The 21,670-nt window shown below is 50.3% G+C and overlaps 1 protein-coding gene across 11 annotated transcripts in view; it reads left to right on the forward strand.

Annotated features, from left to right (window-relative positions):
- Positions 1–21,670, forward strand: part of FRYL (FRY like transcription coactivator) — a 2,496,013-nt gene that overhangs the window by 1,450,112 nt on the left and 1,024,231 nt on the right. For all 11 annotated transcript variants that reach the window (XR_013608325.1, XM_078678213.1, XM_078678216.1 and 8 more), the window contains one exon: positions 4,237–4,352. Coding sequence is in view for 10 of the 11 variants with exons in the window: in XM_078678213.1 (XP_078534339.1) it covers positions 4,237–4,352 (116 nt within the window). In the remaining variant the exon portion in view is untranslated. The remainder of the gene's footprint in view (positions 1–4,236; positions 4,353–21,670) is intronic.

Here is a 21,670-nt window from a genome sequence, read left to right on the forward strand (position 1 = left end):
GGTAACAAAATCCGACGTCCAAAGGCACCCCTACACCCAATTCCCCCCGGTCTTGTGTGCCCAACCCAGCGGTGCCTAACCAACCCTCAACATTCCAACTTACCCCTCGAAGTGGTGGTCGCTCCTGGAAGATCTTCGTCCCGAGCCTGCAGTGTTTCTTTGTCCCAGAGAATCTCCATTGAAATTAACAGGGAACCCGACCGCAAACCAACAGCCGGCTGCCCTAGTGCCTCCGAGCGTGCACCTTTGGTGCTACTTTGGTCCCCAACTTGCCCTGAGCTAAACCCTAGGATCTTTGCTCCCACAACCCTGTGACCTGCTTGCCAGCAGCCACCAACCGGAGCCCCCCTATCCTCCATCGGATAACCCCAGAACCCTAACTCAGAAGACCGAGTACATTGACAAATTTTCTCTTAAAAGGTTTTTAAGTGTCAACCTTTGAAAACTAAGCATATTCCTTAAAAATCACACAAATAACCTAAACAAATTCTCTCAACTATTTGCAGGAAAGGTCCCAGTGCTGAATCTAGGTATCCAGCACTGAGTAGGAAAAGTTACTTAAAAGTAAATTAACTGTGCATTGAATTTCCTTCAATAGGATAACATTGGTGGTTCTATGTGAAAAAGTTTCAAAGTGTCAACTTTTGAAATACAAGAATATTCTTTAAAAATCGTACAACTAACTAAAACACATTTACTCTTCTGTTTTCCGGAAATGTCCCAGTGCTAAATCTAGGATCCAGCACTTTGTTAGAACAAGTAATCCGAAAAGTAATTGACTGCATTTTTCTTGAAAAGCCTATTGATTCCCAAGTAGCGAGTTCACTAAGTTTGTGCATTGCCTTGCAGTCCCTGTAAACTCGAATTGGTACAAAGTCATGCTGTATTTTGAAAGTATTCAACAACTGCCTCTTATATCTGAAAAGTATTTTATGCTTACCTGTACCAGGCTTGCTTGGTTCTAGAAATAAAACAGTATATTTTTTATACAAAAACAATTGGCCTAGAGTTCAGTTCTTGAGTGTGTGAATTCATTTGCTGACTGAGTGGATACATCAAATGCTTAACACTGTCCTCTGCTGCAGCCTTACTGCTCGATTAAGCTACCACTTTAGAGAGTAAGGTTCTATCTATCTTTAACCTCTGCCAAACCTCTGGAGACCCTTGGACTCTAAAATCACTGTACCTCACTTTGGTGCAGTATATATAGAGCCAGTGTTAGATCTAGGGGTTTGTAGTTGGCAATGGTATTCACCTTTGTCCATATAGGGACCCTTACTTCTAAGTCAGGATAAAGGGATTACACTGCTTAATCACCCCTGCTCACCCCCTTGGTAGCTTGGCACGAGCAGACAGGCTTATCTCAGAGGCAGTGTGTTAAGCATTTGTGAATATACACAGCAATACAGTGAACACACTACAGATGGACACAACACAGGTTTTATAAAAATAAGTATTCTTTATATAGACTTAACACAAGACCACAAAGGACAAAAATCCACAATACTACATTTAATATTGCCTTAAAGATGATAAAAGTTACTTAGTTCAGGTTGATGATAAATGCGACAAAGTTCTCAACAAAGGAACTGGATGCATAAAGCAAAGTAAACAAAAGGCTCGCAAAAGGGGAGATGCGTCGGTTCCGTGATCCGGGGGAAATGATGCATCGTGCCTCAATGCTTGCACAGAGTAGGGAATGCGTCGTGATCCTTACCAGTGCGGGCTTGATGCGTAGATTCTCGGCCTTCTGGCCTGTTGCGATACGCAAGATGGCGCCTTGATGCGATGATCCGGTTGTGATGCGAGAAGATGGCACCCTTGATGCGATGACGCTGCGATGATGATGCGTAGGTGCCCTGGTAGCCTTGCGAAGACTCTGTACTTTGGAGCCGCGACAGGCCCTGCAACACGCTTTTCCAGTGATGCGATGGCGACTCTCTCAATGGCGTCACGCTTCTGCGGTGATGCGACAGCAGGCAGCTTCGATGAACACACGCTTCCAGGGAGATGCGGCGATGGATCGCTTCTCCGGCGTTGCGACTATTTCAGCTGCGGCGGCGACACGCTTCCTCTCGATGCGTCGCACTTCCAGCTCCCAGCGACACGCAAATGTCTGTAGTTGGGAATTCCCAGCAAGGAAATTCAGAGGGGAACTGGAGCTGAAGTGTTTTGTCCCTGAGACTTCAGCAGGAAGCAAGCACAGTTCAAGCCCTTGGAGAATATTCTGTAGATGATGGAAGTCCTTAAAAAGTTCCTTCTCCTTTCCTTGGCAATGAAGAAACCACTGCAGGCCAACCCAGCAAACAGCACACTGGCAGAGGGGCAGCAACACTCCTGCAGCTTTCTTGGTTCTTCTCCTTGACAAAAGGTTTCTTGTTCCAGAAGTGATCTAATTTCTTGGGATCAGGGTCCCAATATTTATACCCCAAAATCCTTTGTTCTCTGAAGGCAGAGAGGCCTCTGCCTAGTCCAAAACAGTTCCTGAGCACTTTGTTTACATGACTCTCTCCTTCCTTTCACTGTGCAGGGCAGAGACATCAGCCGCCCCACAGGAGTTGGAGCCAGCACAGGGGAGGGAAGGCACAGCTCTGGAGCACTTTGTTGACAAGATTCCTTCTCTCCTTTCACAGTGCAGGGCAGAGAAATCAGACAAGCCACAGGAGGTGGAGCCAGCATTGTAGAGGGAAGGCCGAGCCCTATTCAGGTCCAACTCCTCCCTCCCATCTAGATGCAGATCTCTCTATTCACCACAGGGCTGCCCCAGCCTGTCTCCTGGAATCCCTCAGCCCTTGTCACTTACAAACCCAGACAAGGAATACACAACCTAGCAGAGGTAAACCTGCACAGTTCGGCAAGAAAACCTATACTTTCTAAAAGTGGTATTTTCAAACACAGAATATTAAAACCAACTTTACTAAAAGATGTATTTTATTATTCTGAGTTCAGGCATACTAAATTCGAATTTCTACCATGTTCCCTGAGTCAGTTAGGATTTTAAGAATGTGATGATCTAACTGCCCATTATAGCCTATGGAGGGTAGCCTTCAATAGTGAAAAAACGAAAATGGCTGTTATTCACTGTTAGGACATGCTACTCACACCAGAGCATGTCCTACCTTATACTTACAATGCACCATGCCCTTGGGCCTACCATAGGGGTGTCTGATATGAACCAAAGGGAAGGTTTAGGGACTTGCAAGTGGGTGCACTTGCCAAGTCGACATGGCACTACTAGACTGCATACAGGCCTTGCAATGGCAGGCCTGAGACACACTTTAAAAGCTGCGTCTGTGGGTGGCACAACCAGTGCTGCAAGCCCACCAGCAGCAATTAATTTAGAAGCCCTGGGCACATATGGTGTACTGTACTAGGGGCTGACAGGTAAATCAAATAACCCAATCATGGAATCACCAATTAGTACATCAATTTACCATAGGGAGCACTTGCAGTGTGGCACTGAATAGTAGTGGCACAGTGCCCAAAGCATATAACCAGCAAAAACATATCAAAACAGAGGAGGCAATCTATCAAAAATGGAAGGGAGACTCACGCCAATGATGCTAGATCTACCAGGCAGTTTCTTACAATGGCGTATAAAATGACACTGTGGTATTACATTCTAGCCTATGGCCTTACCATTTATCGTACCACATCTTACCTCTGCTGGCGCGGTCTCGTTGCACCAGTCGACTTCCAACACATATGGTAATCATGTTCCCTCATCACTATATTTTGGAAGGAAAGTTTGGGTTACATCACAGGTGTCCACGGATTCCCCCCAGCCCCCCTTACACCACTACTATCCTGGGGATATGGCTAATGAAGCTGGAGGCCATGACTGACACGGATTGGCGACTTGCGTGCCACATATTAGGTGCAGCTAAGCAACTCATAGCACTTGACTTAAAGCAGCCCCCCCAACCAACTCGTCCTGTATTTGGTAACCCTTTTTAACTACTTCACACACCTAAAATATACATGCTTATACTGCAAACAGGCTGCTAATGGCAGTATGAACCCTGAACATGTACTGCATGTCTGCTTGCAGGTGTATGGTTGTCCAGAAAGCTGTACATTCTTCTACTATATGTATAGTAATTACCCCTGATCATATCTACTTCAGCTAATATTCAATCATCACGTACAAAAATGTCCTTGCTTAACTATCGCAGTGGAAAAGATTAATCTGGCTATTTTTATAGTTAGCTTTAATTTGTCTTTTCTATCCAACAGCTATGCACATCTTGACATCTATAGTGGTGGACAGAACAGCAACTTGAATCGGCAGCACCATAGGCTAGAATCTCGCTACAGCAGCAGTTCTGGAGGATCCTATGAAGAAGAGAAAAGTAAAAACTTGTTGGCTTTTTAATATTATATTTGAGAAGCAGTTTAAAAGCTGATGTTTGGAAAAACACATTTTCAGAGTGTATGCAATACTCAACTAAAGATATTCAAATTTTAAAGAACCAGTTGTATCTAACACTTCAGATTACATTTAATTAGTTTGTAGTTCTAGGGTGCCTACACAAAAGTAGTATACAGCAGAGTTGGTTTCAGTATTTTGTATTATTTGTTCAAAAGGTCAAATACACAAACTTTAATTGCATGGTGATTTCCCAAAAACCCCAAATGTAACTCACCCTCCCCTGCGGACACGTGATGGTCTACCTGAATTATATCTTCTTAGATTGGATCGGCTCTGTGGCTAATTGCATGCATCAGGTGTGGACAGTTACAGAACTGCCTTATATGGGATCTAATGGGGTAAGCTGCAGCCCCTTCAAAATTCAAGTGTGGGACAACAATCTAGTGTTGTGTGCGAAAAAGTCCATTACTGTTCCCCATTTCTTTGCAAAGGTGGGACCCATACCTCCCAGATTGTAGATAGTCTGTTCAGTTTCCAACATACACAACTTGTGCTACCATTCTAAGCACCCCACTTCTCCTGGTGCAAATCCCAGCAGAATCACCTTGGGGCATTGGTTGATTTTAAATCCTGTAGTCTGTGATGTTGCTCAAAACCCCCCTGTGAACCTTATCTGATAGATATCTAGCCACAGGTTCCTTATCTTTTCAATATTCCCCATGCACCAGTCTGGAACTGGAAACATTTTCAGTAGTACCTCTGCGCAACGGGGATGGTGTTGTACGGATCCGCGATGACGTTGACACCGGACATGACTTCAGTGAAGCAATATAAGAACTGGCGGGCTGGATGGGAAACAACTGCCTGAGGCTGAATGGCAGTAAAACCGAGGTACTGGTGATGGGCAAGGCCCCATCAGTATGGTCCTCGGCGTGGTGGCCCCAGTCGCTGGGCGCCACCCCATACCTTGTGAACAAGCAAAAAATCTTGGGATTTGGGTGGATAATAAGTTGTCCTTCGACTACCACATCGGGCGGGTGGCAGGCGCCTGCTTTGGTATTCTGAGGAGACTTCGGAAAACCCTTGACGCCGTCCCCACGGAATCGAGGAAAATTCTTGTTCATGCGCTGGTAACCTCTCGCCTGGACTACGGCAATCTTCTGTACCGGAGTGCTACTGTCAGATGCCTGCGGCGCTTGCAATGCATTCAAAATGCAGCAGCAAGATTAATCCTCATGCTCCCTAAGAGTGCTTCAGCGACAAGTGCGCTGGCTTCCTTTCACTGACTGGCTCCCTATCAGGGAAAGAGTGAAATTCAAGGCTTTGTGTGCGAGCCATCGAATTTTACAAAGAAAAGGACCCACATACTTACATGGTTTTCTAACTCCCTATGCACCTACTAGATTGGTAAGGTCCAGTGGAACAGGTAGGGTGCATGTCCCCAGAAATGGGTGGACGATCGTTTTTTTATCTAGCAGCCCAGTTGTGGAATTCGCTTCCTCAGGCACTCCGGCTTGAGTGTTCTGAACCCATCTTTAGGAAAGGTCTGAAGACGCACTTATTTCCAGCTTATTCATTATTGCCCTCTTTCATGGTTGCTGCTGCTGTTTTTCATTGTTACCATAGCGCGGGGACACACTGGTCTCAGTGTACCCAGGCGCTTTACAAATGTAACTTATTATTTATTATTATTATTATAAGTCCCCTTAGGCGTGCGGACGTCAGTTTCTTCTTTTCGCGATGCAATGTGGATCTGGAGAAGTTGTTCCTCAGGTCGTTATTTCCTGACCTACTTTGACACCTGGTGGTGGTGGAACAGTGTGCCTTTGTCCAATGTTGACAGGTTTCAGACCATGTGGGTCTTGTAGTCGACATATGTCGGTGGCGGACCTGCATACAATTTGTAAGTGGTGTCTAGGTGAGCACCACGATGCAGAGGATTTTGCTTTCTGCTACAAGCTAAAGTCGTTGAAGGAGCTGTGTTTGAAGTTGATGGCGGTGCCTGTAACGCTATCCTCGGAGGCTTACCAGCCTCGGTCTTCGTCGTCCTGGGAAGAACATTTGCAGGGTGGATCTAGGAGCTGAAGCCAGTCTGGGGGACATCGTTCTCCAGGGAAGTCAAAAGGGAAGGGGCGGTTAAAGTTGTGGTATTCTCAGACTTCACTGCGTGGAGACTCTTGCCTCCCTTGGCTCCTTCCTCTCGACAGCTGAGGAAGCCGTATACGACTCCGCACTGCGCCTCCCTGTGTTTTTAGGAGCCAATGCGTCAATCGTCCAGATGAGGGAACATTTTGATTTCTTACACCTTATATTTGCAGCCCCATCTCCCGCTAGAGCGCCTCTAGGCTCCAAGGAGGTGAGGGGAGTGCAGTCGAGGATTTTTCCACGGTGACGGTTGGGCCATCGGAGTCGATGGATGGGTGCCAGTCGACGTCGGCTGTCGTTGCTTGAGCGCAGGTTCACAGTCCTTCGGGATCGTTGCCTACTACGCTGGTCTTTGATCGCCCGACTCCGACTTTGACGTCTGTGTTGCTGGTCCAAGTCGCCTCTCCTCCCCCAGTCGATATCATACAGCGTCTGATACGGATTCAGCAATGCAAACTTACGGGATTGTACAATGTGTGACCCCTTTCCATGAAGAGGCTTTGGGAGGTCCACTTGTATCGACTGGGGCTCGACTTCTTCAGGCCATTTCGGAAACCAATGTGTTTCAGGTAGAGGAGAGCTGGCTTATAGCTCTTAGTGAGGATAGTGGGCTGGATTCTAAGCCACCCTCTGGCTTGCTTTCTCCTCCTAGTCTTGCCACAGAGTCAAGTTCCTCCTCTGGAAACATGCTGAGGAAAGTGGCTGCAGTTTTAGACTTGTCACTGCCCACGGTGCAGAGGTCTACAGACCCTTTGTTTGAAATCCTTTGCCAGGGATAGACTGGAGAAGAGCCTTTTCTTCCATATAGTGAGGCCCTGCTTGGGCCAAGTCTAAGACTGAGGTCTCAGTGGACCATGATGTTGCACGTAGGCATTAGCCTGCACCCGGTAACCCAGTTTGTTTTTTCATAGACACCCTTCCACCAGTTGTCTGGTGACTCGGGCTGCACCGTCTACTCAGGATGTAGATTCTACTCCTAAGACTTCGGTGGGTAAGGATGCTAGGGGTCGTGATGCTTGTGGTAAGCATATGTTTGCTTCAGCCAGCTCAGCATTGAGAGCCACCAACACGTCTTGTGTTCTGGGACACTTTTCCTATGCCTTATGGGATTCTTTACAGTGCATGCTCCCATCTCTTCCGGATAACATCCTTGCTGAGGTAAGCAACTTGATTAGAGATGGCCAGCAGGCCGCTAGGCATATCATAAGGTGTGGCATGGACATGACAGATTCTGTGGGTCGGGCCATGGCATCTGCAGTGGCGCTAAGACGTCGGGCTTGGTTGGCATCTTTGGGTTTCTCAGAGGCTGTCCAGTTGTTTTGGCCGATTTTCCATTTGATGGTGCCCATCTTTTTGCCAATCAGGCAGATGCGACATTAAGACACTTCAATGAAAGACGGAGAACTACTAAGTCGTAGTCCTACACTTCTGTCTGTGTCCTTTGCTTATAACTTGGCTTGGGATCTATGTATCTGAAAGAAACAGGTTAGTGTTAGATTCCTTACCTTGGATTATCCCCAGGCGTCAGACTGTATCCGGAAAGTTTTGCGCAGCAGTACCCCTGCACGTCAATAGGCGTCGTCTGCGGCTCCGAGTCGGCGTCGTGGTTGCCGGGATGACGTCGGAGTACTTAGACGCCGCCCTCAGGCACTGACGTCAGTTCAGTACATAGCTTTTCGCGCCAGGAACGCAGAGCCATACCAGAGACCGACACTGGTGCCATAAAACTAGGGCCCTCAAAAGGGAAATACCTTAACCCTAGATATCGGTCCGCAGAACGGGGAGGATGCGTGGGGCGGTAAGGAATCTAACACTAACTACTGTTTCTTACAGATATATTGTTACCGAAGGTAAGTAACTTGTGATTCTGAAAGAAACACGTCCGTGTTAGATTCCTTACCTTGGAATAGATACCCCAGCAATACCAACCCCGGTGGTGGGCTGCGGACCAAGATCACACCAGAAAGTCCCGGAGAACGGAACAGACGAAAAAGCCATCTCTCCGGACTTGGCTGTCCAGGCAATAGTGTCTAGCAAACGTGTGCAGCGAGGCCCATGTAGCTGCCTGACAGATGTCCTGCAAGGGGACTCCCCGGCCCAGGGCAGTAGTAGCCGCCGTGGCCCGAGTGGAATGGGCCCTCAGCCCAACAGGGAGCTCCTTCCGAGCCAAAGAGTAGCAGACTTTGATACACAATACGACCCAACGAGAGATGGTCCGTTTGTGTACTGCCCATCCCTTCTTAGCGCCCACGTAACCAACAAAGAGTTGGTTGTCCACCCGGAACTGGCGTGTACAATCAAGGTAGAAGGAGAGCGCACGTTTTGGGTCCAGACGGTGGAGTCTCTCTTTCACCTTAGAAGGAGGCGGAAAAAAGGTGGGCAAAGTGATGGACTGCCCGATGTGAAAGGCTGTAACTACCTTGGGCAGGAAAGAAGGACATGTTTTTAACACAACTTTGTCCGGATGGACAGAAAGGAAAGGAGGTTTAGAAGAAAAAGCCTGGCGCTCACTCACTCACTCTCCTGGCAGAGGTGATGGCAACCAAGAATGCAGTCTTAAGAGTTAGAAGACGGAGAGGACAATTGTGAAGCGGCTCAAAAGGAGCCCACATCAGATAAGTAAGAACAAGGTTCAAGTCCCAATGAGGCATCACGAAAGGAACAGGAGGGAACATGTGCGTGATGCCCTTCAAGAATCTATTTACAATAAGGGACTTGAAAAGAGAAGGCTGATCAGGAAGCCTCAAGAAGGCGGAAATTTCAGAGAGGTAACCCTTAAGAGTGCCCAGAGCAGAGCCCTGCGCAAGAGAAAGAAGGAAGAGGAGAACCTCTGAAAGAGAGGCAGAGAGAGTATCCACTGCCTTTTCTGTGCACCATGCCACAAATTTGTTCCACCTGCAGGCATATACCGTTTTTGTTTAGGGACTCCTGGCTGCCAGAATCACATCACATACTTCAGGAGGCAAGTCAAATGGCCTCAACTGTCACCGCTCAATCTCCACGCATGTAGGTGGAGGCTGGACAGGTTTGGGTGGAGGACCATCCTCTGCTGCTGCGAAAGAAGGTCCTCCTGAAGAGGGGGACGAATTGGAGGATCGACTAACATGCTGAGTAGCTCGAATTACCAGTACCTTCGTGCCCAGTCCGGAGCCACAAGGATGACTTGGGACCGGTCCCTCCTGATCTTCTTCAGCACTCTGGGCAGAAGTGGTATAGGCGGAAAGGCGTACAACAGACCGCTGCTCCACTCGCGTCGAAAAGCGCCTCTGAGCGAGTGCCGCCTTGGAAATTCCAGCGCGCTGAACTGATGACATTGCGCGTTCTCTTCGGTGGCGAATAGATCTAACCAAGGCTCTCCCCACAGCCGAAAGAGGCCTTGCGCCACGTCCGAGTTCAGACGCCATTCATGATCCATCATACACCGGCGGCTGAGATTGTCCGCCCTGGCGTTCAGGGAACCTGCCAGGTGTTGAACCATCAGGGTGACGCCCTGGTGTTCCAGCCATGTCCAGAGGCGCAGAGCCTCCTGGCAAAGGGTCCACAACCCCACCCTGCCCTCTTATTTGCAGTACCACATGGCGGTGGTGTTGTCCGTGAACACCTGCACTACACTTCCCCGGGAAGAGGGAAGGAATGCCTTCAGTGCAAGCCGGATCGCCCGCAGCTCCAGAAGGTTGATGTGCAGCCGGGACTCCCTCTCCCCCATGTGGCCCCCCCAACCCAGGAGGGCGCATCTGTCACTACCACGTGCTCCAGTTGGGGAAGGGAGAGAGATCTGCCTCTGACCCAATCGCGGTTCGTGATCCACCACTGCAACTGTTTCGCAGTGCCCTCCGAGATCTGACGTATTCAGACAGGTTGCCCTGATGCTGTGCCCACTGAAACTTCAGGTCCCACTGCAGAGCCCACATCCGCCACCGGGCGTGATGCATCAGAAGGATGCAGGAGGCCATCAGCCCCAGGAGCCGCAGCGTCACCCTGAATGAGACTAGGGATAAAGGCTGAAAGACCGGAATCAGAGCATGAATATCCCGAACCCGCTGTTCGGGGGGATAAACCATGAAGCGAAGCTTCTGGGTGGGGCACAGGTGTGACTACGGCACGGTGATGGAGAACCCCAGCAATTGCAGGAGATCGACCTTAGTCTGGAGGTGGGAGATGACTGTTTGGGGCGAGCCCACCTTCAACAACCAATCGTCGAGACAGGGGAAGACTGAAACCCCTAATCTACGCAGATGAGCTGCGACCACCGCCATCACTTTCGTGAACACCCGTGGGGCGCTGGTAAGGCCGAAGGGGAGCACGGTAAACTGAAAGTGCTCGTGGCCTACTGTGAACCGCATGTAACGCCAGTGGGCCGGCAGGACGGGAATGTGAAAATACGCGTCCTGCAAGTCCAACGCTACCATCAAGTCTTCTGGGCACAGGGCAGCCAAGGACCTGAGCCAAAGTCAGCATCTTGAACTTCTCCTTCCGGAAGAAGCCGTTGACGCTCCTTAAATCCAAGATAGGGCGTAGGCCCCCTTTCCCCTTCTTGGGTACCAGAAAATAGTGGGAATAACAACCACGTCCTACTTCTGGCCCAGGAACGCGCTCAACGCCCCCCTTGGCCAAGAGGGCTGTAACTTCCTCCTGCACAGGTTGCAAATGATCCCCCGACATGCGGTGGTACTGCGGTGGCATGGCTGGAGGGGTCGCCTCGAAGGGTAGGGAGTAGCCCCTTTGGATGATTTGCAGCACTCACCTGTCCGATGTGATGGAGCATCAGTGGAGGAGGTGATGGCGAACCCTGCCCCCCACTGGCGTCGAATGGGCCTGAAAGCTCGGACTAGGAGGATTTTGAGGCAGATGCTGCGGGAGTGGATGCGGACTGGCCTTGCCTGTGTCCCCCGGCACCTCCACGGCGGTTACCACGTCCACGACCGCGTTGAGGTTGATTCTGCGGCCTGTGGCTAGCTGGACGTTAGGGGGTGCCTCTTCCTTGGTCACGAAAGGGACGAAAGGTGGAAGTCTACTGGCGTTGGCCGAGGCCAAAGGACTTGGCCGTAGCCCTGAAGTCCTTAAAACGTTCAAGCACGCTATCCGCCTTGTCGCCAAAAAGGCGACGGCCATCAAAGGGCATGTCCATAAGGGATGCTTGGACATCGCCCGAAAAGTTGGCGGACCTCAGCCAGGCGTGGCAGCGAACCGCTACCGTCGTTACAATCGCCCTGCCTAGCGAGTCCGTGGTATCCAGTCCGCACCGAATGGAGTAACGTGCTGCGTCCCTTCCCTCCGCGAGGGCCTGGGTGAGCTTTGCCTGGACCTCCGCCGGGCACTGCGGCAGCACTTCCGCAACCATATCCCACAAGGAGTGGGAATAATGGCCCAAAAGGCAGGCGGTGTTGACAGACCGCAACCCCAAACTTAATGAGGAGAACAGCTTCTTACCGAACTGGTCATACCTTTTGGATTCCCGATCCGGAGGGGCAGTCGAGAATGCGGTCTGGGAATTGAGGCCTGGATCACCAGACTCTCAGGGGTGGGGTGAACGGACAGGAAACTGGGGTCGCCCGGAGCCAGACTGTGGCGTCGGGCCACGTTCCTATCCACAGGGAGGCCTGTTGAGGGCTTGGAACAGGTGCCCAACAGAACATCAGTGAGGGCCTCGTTGAACGGCAGGAGAGGCTCCGAGGAGCTTGCCTGCGGTTTGAGTACCTCAGTGAGGAGGTTAGTCTTCACGGCCGCGACTGGGAGGCCTTGGCTGCCCGAATCAACACCACACTGTACGTAGCCCCCTCCTCTGTAGCCACGGTAGGAGGGGAGACAAAACCAGTGTCGGGCGAAGTGTCCAGACGACTGGCATCCCCAAGATCGTCTGCCCAGTACTGACTTAACTGACACTGCAGTGCCAGAGGGTCCTCAGACCCCTCCCAATCCCCCTCGTCATCCATCTCCTGGAGTTCAGGGAGAAATGATGGAGCTGGATCGTCGGTGAAAGGCTCACCTATCTGCGTCGAAGACTCCGCCGGTCCGACGCCCGATCCGAGGAGGGGATCGGGGACGACGCCGCCCAAAGACTGCGCCGGGGCGACACCCTTGGTGACGCCGCAGGCGGAGGGGTCATGAGGTCGACCAGCGTCGACCCGGATCCAGGCCTGGATCCGGAGGAGCCCTACGGCGTAGGGACCAAAGTCGCCAACGGAAGAGTGGGAATCCCCCCATTTTTCCAAATGTGGGGATTCCCACACATAGATTTGTTGGCCACGCATCTAAATGCAAAATGCTCAAACTTTGCGTCCAGGTATCCACACCCAATGCACTATGGTTGAATTGGTCAGGGATATTTGCTTAAGCTTTTCCCCCTCTCCCACTCATTCCATGAGTGGTTCGAAACTCAAAAAAACTCAAACAAATGTCCCTGACACTAATGCTAGTTGCTCCCACATGGTCACGTCAACCTTGGTTCACAACCATATTGGAACTCTCTGTAGTTCCTCACCAAAAGCTCCTCACACAGAGCCATGGAGACCCAAGACATCCAGACCCCAGTCAACTCGATCTGGCTCCTGAAGTCTTAGTTTGGCTATCTTAATCTACCGCCAGACTGCATGAATATTATCAAAGCAGTTAGACGTCCTACCACTAGAGCCTGCTGTAGGAGAGTAGGGTCTGCTTCCTATGGTCACCCCCACTTTTTGCTTTTGCTTTACTGGTTTTCGACTTAGATGTGGCTGTGGGCCTGCTAATCAGACCCACAGCCCAGATGCACTCTCTCTAAATTCACACCATGTACTCTAGGTACATCCACAATTGGGAATTGCCTGTAGAAGTGTACCCTAGGTACACAGGGCATAGGTGCAACCAAGGCCTACCAGGGGCTGCAGCATGTATTATGCCACCCCTGGCTGGCCACTCAAACTGACACAACTGGCTGATCACTCAGCTGGGGCAAGGTCGTGTAATCACCCCTTGCTTAGGTATAGTATTCCTATATCTACCCTTATATATAGACACACAGTAACTTATAAGTCACTCCTATGGCAGGCCTTAACAATCCTGGAGGCAGAGTGCTTGGTTATGTGTGAGATGGTGCTCTAGCATGAGCTGAGCCTGTCTGCAGCTTTCGGAACCATGTCCTTATAGCTGTTCTATGATATCGCCATACCATATACTCTTAAGTGCATTATCATCCTCGTGGTTGAATGCTAACTTGGTTTGGCTTTATCTAAACATGTCGTGTAAGGTGTCATACGCTTTGGAATACTACCCCCTCACCAATTCTGGCGACGGGGGTAACATTCCACCCTTCTAGAGGGAGAAGACATGTTGTTGCTGACTATCCCGGTTAAAGTTAACCAGAGCCCCAGCGTAAAAAAATGGACGCTGCTGCCACAGACACAAGTCTGACCTCCTGCAGCTGGGAGTCCTTCCAGTCACGGAGGTTTGGACAATAGGTTTCCTGCCTGGAGAGGTGCGAGCACCACCGCAAACAGGACTTTGTGTATTGGGACAGGGAGGGCTGAATAGAATGAGGGGCACACTAGGTGCTCCATGCATAGTCCAGTTCAAACCGGTTCTGGGGCACTCCAGCCCCAGCTCTGGTGCAAAACTGGACAAAGGAAAGGGGTGTAACCACCCCCCTTCCTGGTCCCACCCATAGGAGGGACCTAGACAGTAATCCAGCCCCTTTTAGTTGTATAAAGGTAGGAGCTGACCCCCAGGACTTTAGATTAATTCTGGAATCGACTTGAAACGAAATTCTGGACCCTTCGACATTCACCTGAGCTGAAGACTGAAGAATCTCCCTTGTGGCCAAGGAGTGACCACCCTGGGCAACCAGGCACCATCCAGCAACTCGACGGCTTGCTTTGTCCCCATTCCCGCCGGAACCCGAGCACAGAGCCTGACAAGACCTCGACTCCCGGACCTCTCTGAACCCACTGCACGACTCCAGCACAGCTGAGCCCCGTGGAAGGCGTCGGAACCCGTAGAACCAGGCAACTTGGTAAATCTTCAACTTGCTAACGGTGCAGCTCCTGAGGCATCCTCGAAGCTGTGCCCTGGGGACTGAGATACCCCGACACCGAGCTCCTCCTGCACCGAAGACCAGCCCTCCACACTCCACGAGAACTGCGTGGGGCCCTTCTGCTTGTGATCTTCCCGGCTGCTGGCCAGTTGGCTAGTAGCCCTGTGACGACGATCCTTTTGAGAATCCATCGCTGGTCTGGTTGCTCCAGACTGGCCCTTGCTTCCCTGAAAGGGTGAAGTACCTCAGACCCTCCTGGTCTGCACCAGAAGCTCTTTGTGTATCCTGCGTGGGTTGCCTTTGCTTAGGCTTGTTGGCTCCGATCTTGAAGTCGACCCCCCCATCTGCGAGAACCTTCGTGGGACAGCTCCTCTCCAGCACCTGGTCGTCCTCGACGCCTCCTGGTCCACGTGGCTGCAAAGACCAGCTTCACGACAGCACCTGATTGCTCCTCGACGACGTCTGGTTCCTTCCTGGTTCCCCCCGGTCACTGGCTAGTGACCAAGACTCTGTCCCCTATGCTTTCAGGTCTACTTCAACTCCGATCCACCCTTGAATCCACCCGGACATCTTCCTCCTGGTCGCCTGCAGCCTCTTCTTCCAAGGCACCATAGGAATCAACAAGAAAACCCGACACACTTTGACACCTATGCACCCGCAGCCCGTGGGTGAGGTAACGCGAGTACTTTGGTGCTCCTGTAGGGATTGACTATCCTAGTGTCTAGTTTTGTTAGTTGTATCTTCCTATTTAGACCGGAAGTGTCCTAAATCTTCGTTACTTACCTTTTTAAGTTCCCATTGACTTTCTATTGTCTCTCGCGTGAGTGTAGTGACAGTGCACACGCCGCCTTTGGGCCTCCTACTCCTAACCTAAGGTTCAGATAGTGTAGCCCCAGCGATGCCCTAGGCCTTTCCGTTTCCCCAGTCGTGGTTCTTATACCACTTACTTAGTATATGGTTTTACACGCCCCTAGGGCCTAACTGTAAATTGTGCTATTTAAAGTATTTCTAAAAGTAACTTATGTGCTTTTGCCTCTGATCTCATAAAGAGTTCAGAGGAGTGTGTTAGTGAATAAATACATATATATATTTTAAATATATCCTGTGTGGTGTCCTTTCATTTGGTATTCAAGGGGTTACATATGGTAAACAGCTGGCTTTACACGCCCTCAAGAGCCTTTTAGCCTAAGACTGTTCTGTCCACGCTACCACTACGATAGCTGGTCTATAAGGTTGACTTACAACCATCACCATAAGGGTTGTTTGGACTGGTGCAAGGTGTTCACTAGAATAGTGAACATCATATACCAGGCCAACTTCTCACACCTGCTATGCAGAAAAGTGGAAGCGGTTTGTGATATACTGTAATAGCAACTACATCAACCCGCTTGATGCTTCTGTACAAAACATTATATGTTATTTGTTACATCTACAACGTTCCAATTTAGCGTGCATGTCCATACGCTTGCATCTGGCTGCAATAGCTGCATACCTCCAGAACATACAACATCTCTCTCTTTTTAGAGTGCCTGTTATCAGAGCCTTTATGGAGGGACTCAAAAGAGTCATTCCCCCCGAGACGTCCACCTGCTTCATTGTGGAATCTCAACATTGTTCTCACCAGAGTAATGGGTCAACCCTTTGAGCCATTGCACAAATGTGAACTGCAATGTCTCACATGGAAAGCTGCTTTCCTCGTTGCTATCACATCACTCAGAAGACTGGGTGAGCTTCGGGCCTGAACTATAGAAGAACCCTTTTTACAAATGCACCAAAATAAAGTGGTTCTTCAAACTAATCCTAAATTCCTTCCTAAAGTCATTTCTGCTTTTCATATCAATCAATCTGTTGAGTTACCTGTTGTGAGAAGTTGGCCTGATGTGCAGTGTTCACTATTCTAGTGATCACTATATATCAGTCCAAACAACCCTTATTGATGATTGGTTGTAAGTCAACCTTATAGACCAGCTATCCTAGTAGCATGGATACGAGCAGTCTAAGGCTAAGACTCTAGAGGGCGTGTTAAGCCAGCTGTTTTACCATCACATTACCCCTTGAACACCCAGTGAAAGGACACCACACAAGTGTTATGAAAATAAACAGTGTATTTATTAGAATCACAACAACCCTGTACTCTTTATGAGGACAGGGTGCTAGGCACACAACAAAACTCTTATGAAAATACTTAAGTTAGCACGTTATACGCAAATGCCCGAGGGGCACGAAAAACCATATACTCTAAAAGTGGAATGCGAATTACTAGCAGGTAAGTAACAGTACTAATAGGCTTTGGAATCGCTAGGATTTGACTAGGGAATCGTTAGATTACTACTAGGAGGCCCAGGGGACTCGGGTGCAGAGTGTGCACTCTCACGCGGGATGCGGGACAAAGTCTATGGGAGCTAGAATTCACAAAGTTAGTGTTCACGGGCGAACCCGACCTGGTAGGGAGAAAACGACAGTGGATCCTGACCCTTGGATAGTGAGGCTATGCTGGGACACCGAAGTGCCGAAGTTACCTAGCCCAAGGGCTGCAGCTGCATAGGTCTGAAAAGACGTCGGGAATCCTCGTGCCGGACCAGGAGCCTGGAAGGAAGAAGTTGCTGGCAGGCGACCAGTGAAGGAAAGTTCGATGGATCCAAGCCTGGATCAAGGAAGAAGGAAACCTGAAAGCAGAGGGGACCAAGTTCTTGAATCACTAGCCAGTGATTAAGTGGGCACCAGGATGGCACCGGGCGAAGTCACCGCAGTCAGGTGAGTGGGCGCTGCTGGGCTCTGCAGTCTCTCGGACCAGGAGGCGTTGTCGGCGACCAGGAGGCGTTGTCGGCGACCAGGATGGAGGTGCGAGCTGTCCCACGAAGGTTCTTGCTGTCGACGTCGCTGGACCCAGGATTGGGCAACAAGTCTTGGCAAATGCAAGGCCCACGCGGTGGACCTAAAATGGCGTCTTAGCCGGACCAGGAGGGTCCAGAGTACTTCTCCGATGGAGGGAAGCAAGGGCCAGTCTGGAGCAACCAGACCAGCAGCAGTGTTGTCGTCGGGCGTCGTTCGGAAGGCCACAAGCCAGCGGGCTAGTAGCCAAACAACGCGGTGAGCAGCAAAAAGCAGAAGGGCCCCACGCCGATCGTGGAGATGCTGGGGGGCTGCTCTTCGGTGCTGGAGCTGCTCAGGGTGGGGGCTTCTCGGACCCCAAAGCACTCACCAGGAAATTACTCGGTGGGCTTGCTGTGCAGAAGTCGTGCAGTCTTGGCGATGGCCGGTCCCTCGAGGTCTCGTCGCACCCACGGTTCTCAGCTGTGCTGTAGAGGTGGGTAGAGGTCAGAGGTGCCAGGGAAGCCGGGTCTCGTCGAGCTGGGCAGTCGGATTCCGGAGGAAGGACGTGCAGCAGACCGCAGTGTTCTTAGATGGTGCCTGCGGATGCAGGGTGACTACTCCTTAGCCACAAGGGAGAATCTTGAAGAAGAAATCGTGAAGTCCTTTCGTGGAAAGTGGTATCTTGATTCCAAAGATGATCTGTTTTGGAAGGGGGCCTGCTCCTACCTTTATCTGGGAAAAGGGGGCTGGCACGCGACTAAGTCCTGCCCTATGGGTGGGACCAGGAGGGGGGTGGTTACACCCCTCTCCTTTGGCGGGCTTTCCCCAGGCCAGGGGCTGGAGTGCCCCTGGAACTGGTTTCAGCCGGCCTATGCACAGTGAGCACCGGGGTGCCACTTGCAGTCACCTTCCTCTGTAGCCCTGCCTACCTGGAATACACAAAACCCTGTCTGGGACGGTGCTGGCACCGCCCCTGGCAGGAAACCCTTTGTCCTTGCCTCCTGCTCTCGGAGGACTCCCAGCAGCAGGAGGGCAGACTTGTGTCTCGGTGGCAGCATCCATTTTGTGGATGCTAAGGCTCTGTCTGACTTTAACCGGGGTTACAGGTTACATACATGTCGTGTCCCTCTAGAAGGGTGGAATGCTAACCCCGTCGCCAGAATTGGCGAGGGGTTAGTATTCCAATTCGTATGACACCTTACTCGACATGTTTTGATAAAGCGATACCAGAGTTGGCATATAACCGCGAGGATTATAATGCACTTAAGAGTATATGGTATGCGATATCATGGAAACGGCTAAGGGATGGATCCCGAAAGCCGCAGACAGGCTCAGCTCATGCCAGAGCACCATCTCACACGATTCCAAGCACTCTGCCTTCAGGATTGTTAAGGCCTGCCATAGGAGTGACTGATAGGAGATCTGTGTGTCCATTTTAGGGTTAGATATAGGTATACTATATCTAAAGCAAAGGGTGATTACACCACCTTGCCCCAGCTGTCGTGCAGCCAGTTGTGTCAGATTTGGATGGCCAGCCAGGGGTGGCATAATACATGCTGCAGCCCCTGGTAGGCCCTGGGTACACCTATGCCCTGGGTACCTAAGGTACACTGTACAGGGGCTGATAAGGTGACTCAGTATCCAATTTAGATATGTACCTAAGGTACATGGAATCCATTTTACAGAGAGCAGTAGGCCTGGGGTCCTGAATAGCAGGGCCCCAGGTCAACTAAGTCAGAAAACCAGCAAAACACCAGGCAAAAAGTTGGGGGCAACCATAGTCAGGGATCTACCTTCCTACACCTGTGTTATTCCCTCAACCAGATTCAGTGGCAGAACGCGCCCTACACACATTAGATGTGAAGCAAGCATTGCTTTATTACATAGAGAGGACAAAACCTTTCCGTAACACAAATCAACTTTTTGTTGCTCCTCCACCCAAAGGCAATCCCATATCAAAATCATGTATTGCAAGGTGTATAGTCAAGTGCATTTAAATCTGCTATGCAAAAGCAAAACAAATGTTAACAGTTCCCCCCTAGAGCACACTCTACATGCCAACTGGGGGGCTTCTATGGCATTCTTATGAAATATACCCGTTCGAGGCATGTGGGCTGCTGAATTCATATCTGTGCATAGATCGCCGCCTAGTGTTGGGTCCGGATGATTGCACATTGTTGTCCTGGAAGAGTCTTCGAAGTATCACGAGATAGGTGGCTCCTCCCTCGGACTACAGTGCGCATGGGCATCCTCTCCACCCCCAGATTGTTTTTCTCCGCCATTGGTTTCGGATGTACTTTCCTACTCTCCAAGTTTGGAATCAAGAAAAACTCTTCAAAAGGCCAAAAGGCCTTCGGATCCGTCGGTATTGTTCAGCGCTCGGTGCCAATACACTTTTTACAACTTTGTTGCACTCCAGTCGTCGAATCGGGCCGTGAGGCCTTCTCGACACCACGTGGACCGAACGTCGATGGAACGAAGTCCATTCAAGTACTGCCCTCAGTGCAACTCGAAGTTCCCGCACACAGACAAGCATCCAGTGTGCAATAAATGCCTATCTCCAGATCACAATGAAGATAGTTGCCTAGCCTGAGCCCTATTCCGATCAAAAAAGACTATTCGGAATCGACGGGCGGCGAGACAAGAAATGCAACGATCGGCGCCAGAGCCCGATAACATCTTCAATGACGAAGAAGATCTAGCGAGCGCCGAAGACTCAGATCAAGACGACAGACAATACTCGGAGCCCGACTCCGAATATTACCCCGAAGAGGGAGAACTAATCGTCGATCTCGAAGACTATGATCAGGACATCGTAGCATTTGAAGACGACTCCGATGACGACGAGGGGCGAACCGTGAGTACACCGCCCCATATAGACCTACACCTCTATCAGAGACTCAGGTCGAGGCATCGCCAGCAGGCCTTAGCCGAGATCAACAACCTCGTTCTACAGCCCCGCCATACCGCCCGGCTAAGAACATATCAAAAGAGCCCTCTGAGACACGTCACACAACATCGGTTCCATCGAAACCGAAACTAATCGACAATACAGTCTTCGGACCGAATTACGTCGACCCGAAGGTATCTAAGCCGAAAGGTGTCGAACCGAAGGCCACAGTACCACTGCAACCTTCGAAACCAAAGACCGTCGAGTCCGCATCGAAGGCCAAAGCAGTCGAGTCGAGCTCAAAGTCGAAGGCCGTCGAGTCAACCTCGAAGCCAAAGCACGTCGAATCGAGCAAATCAGCCTCGGGTATCGACAAAGGGAAAAAAACGGTCGACGACAGAACAGGGCCTACGCCCATGACTACCGTCGAACCGAAACCGAAGGTGGACGAAAGGAAATCGGTCGAGCCGAAGCCCATCGAACCGAAAAAGGGCGTCGAGCCGAAACAGCAGGCTCCATAACAACATAAAGAGACTGTCGAACCGACGAAACCGCTCGGTCCGAAACAGGTTGTGAAGCCAGCAAAGGACGTGCAACCAACAAAACCTGTTGAAAAACACTCAAAACCGATCCAACCACCTAAAACGGTCGAAGCCCCAAAAAGCGTCGACCCGAAGAAACAAAAACCAAAGGTTACAGCACCAAAACCAAGGACTGTGGAAGAGGAACTTCTTCACCCAGATCCTTCCACAGAGGACCAGTCAAAACTGTACATGGACCCAAAAAGTGGTAAAGTGACTGTTTATACCAAAAAGAAAAGACCTCTACCAACTGAAGACCTTTCCAGGATCCCCCTAAAGAAGAAGAGAGACTTTGCTACCTCTCCTATATTCTTTGAACCTATCACTCCTGCTATGCCTACTACTCCGTATGCCCCAACCTCACTGGCACGCTCTGACTACAACCCTGATGAAGATCAGGACGCAGATGTAGGTTTTGGTTATCCACAAAAAACACTTCCAGAGCCTGACACACAGCCATGGGGTGGAGGAGGGGAACCAGACACTGAAGGGATTCTGCCTATGACAGACCCTGCAGTATACCCTACTAAGCCATCACCCACAGAAGATACAGTAGCATTTAATTCACTATTAGATACAGCAGCAACCTACCAAAATGTAGAGATGCACTCTGATGCTATTGAGGAAGACTTCCTCTTTGACACACTGACAACATCTGAGAGACACGTTAAAACACTCCCAATATTAAAAGGGGTATTAAAAGATGCAAGTGACATTTTGAAGGACACTGCTAGAGCACGGGTCATAAACCCTAGAATTGAGAAAAAATACAGGGCTGCACCTATAGATCCTACATACATCAAGGGACAGCTACCCCTAGATTCCTTAGTGGTATCCAACGCACGTAAGCGTGCAAACTC

Source organism: Lissotriton helveticus, chromosome 2_2 (assembly GCF_964261635.1).
Source record: "Lissotriton helveticus chromosome 2_2, aLisHel1.1, whole genome shotgun sequence".
Classification (NCBI taxonomy): domain Eukaryota; kingdom Metazoa; phylum Chordata; class Amphibia; order Caudata; family Salamandridae; genus Lissotriton; species Lissotriton helveticus.